Genomic DNA, 1,137 nt, shown 5'->3' with positions numbered 1-1,137 from the left:
ACCGTAAACCACCCTCGCGTCATGTCCATTACAGGCGGGGAAAAGGCAAAAAAATTATAATATTTTAAAAAGGAAATACAATGACATGAAGTTATTGACTTTTGAGGTTTGTGGGTGGTAAATTACGCGATAACTAATCAAGATAGTAATACATCAAGGAAAGAATGAACTGAAAAAAACTAGACAATAAGAACGACAGGAAGAATGAAATGAACAAAAGAAATGTAAGAACACCAAAAAGAAAAAACAGAAGGCACATGAAAAAAAATAAATGTAAGAGCAGAAACAAACAGAAAGGAAAAGGAAAAAAAATAATGGAAGAAAAGAAAAAGAATGAAAGGAAAAAAAGAAGGTAAGAAAGAAAAGAACAGATGAAAAGGAAAAAATCTGTAAGAAAAGAAAGCAAGATGAAGGAACAAAATCAAGGTAAGAAAGAAGAAGATGAAAAAAGGAAAAAGTAAGGTAAGAAAAGAAAGAAAGAAGGAAATGAAAAAAATCAGGTAAGCCAGGTATCAGTATAGGGGGGGCGACGTGCAGGAAATCATCACAGGTCTCGAACCCTGGACCTCTGGGTTGAGGCATAAACCTCTATGTGTATGTGCGCCTTCTCTACCCACTGAACCAACCCTGCCACGTTTCATCGTTACTTTAACAGCGCAGTAGTAAATAAATGTCTGAAATGAACTCGTAATGTCGCTTTTTAAATCAAAGTTTTGTCAAACATCGGTGCGTCTTTCGTCCTCCAGGGGGTAATAGCAACTATTTTTTGACATATTCTTTCAAGTTTGTCACAGCAAACCTGTGCAAACCCAAGTAAGCCCGACCAAAGGTCTCCTTCAGTGTGTTTATTGGGTTGCAGTGTCTGCAGCTCACAAGGTAGTTTATGAAAATGTAACGTGTACGTGTTATCTAAATGTTCATCTGATGAAAAGCAGTCGATACAAATACCGCAGCTTTAAGAGCAGACAAGACACAGATTCAAGCTTCGGCCTCAAACATCTTCTTCCTCCCGTCCATGCCGGCTTTGTCTTCGATGTTTTTACGCCAGTCCACGACGTCTCGCAGTTCCTTGTCCTGAAACGCCAAAGTAAATACTCAGCGTTGCCAGATCTTGCGAGACAAATACGCAACCAGGCC

General features: G+C 39.0%; 1 protein-coding gene across 1 annotated transcript in view; it reads right to left on the bottom strand.

Moving 5' to 3' along the window:
• Positions 1-825: 825 nt before the first annotated feature.
• LOC116686531 (troponin I, fast skeletal muscle-like) overlaps positions 826-1,137 on the bottom strand; it is an 11,445-nt gene continuing 11,133 nt past the window's right edge. The window contains 1 exon segment of the mRNA XM_032511548.1: positions 826-1,074. Coding sequence (XP_032367439.1) covers positions 979-1,074 — 96 coding nt within the window. The 3' untranslated portion in view covers positions 826-978.

This window comes from Etheostoma spectabile, unplaced genomic scaffold (assembly GCF_008692095.1).
Source record: "Etheostoma spectabile isolate EspeVRDwgs_2016 unplaced genomic scaffold, UIUC_Espe_1.0 scaffold383, whole genome shotgun sequence".
Lineage (NCBI taxonomy): Eukaryota > Metazoa > Chordata > Actinopteri > Perciformes > Percidae > Etheostoma > Etheostoma spectabile.
Note: the sequence above shows the minus strand (reverse complement) of the source record. Positions and strands in the feature narration are given on the sequence as shown.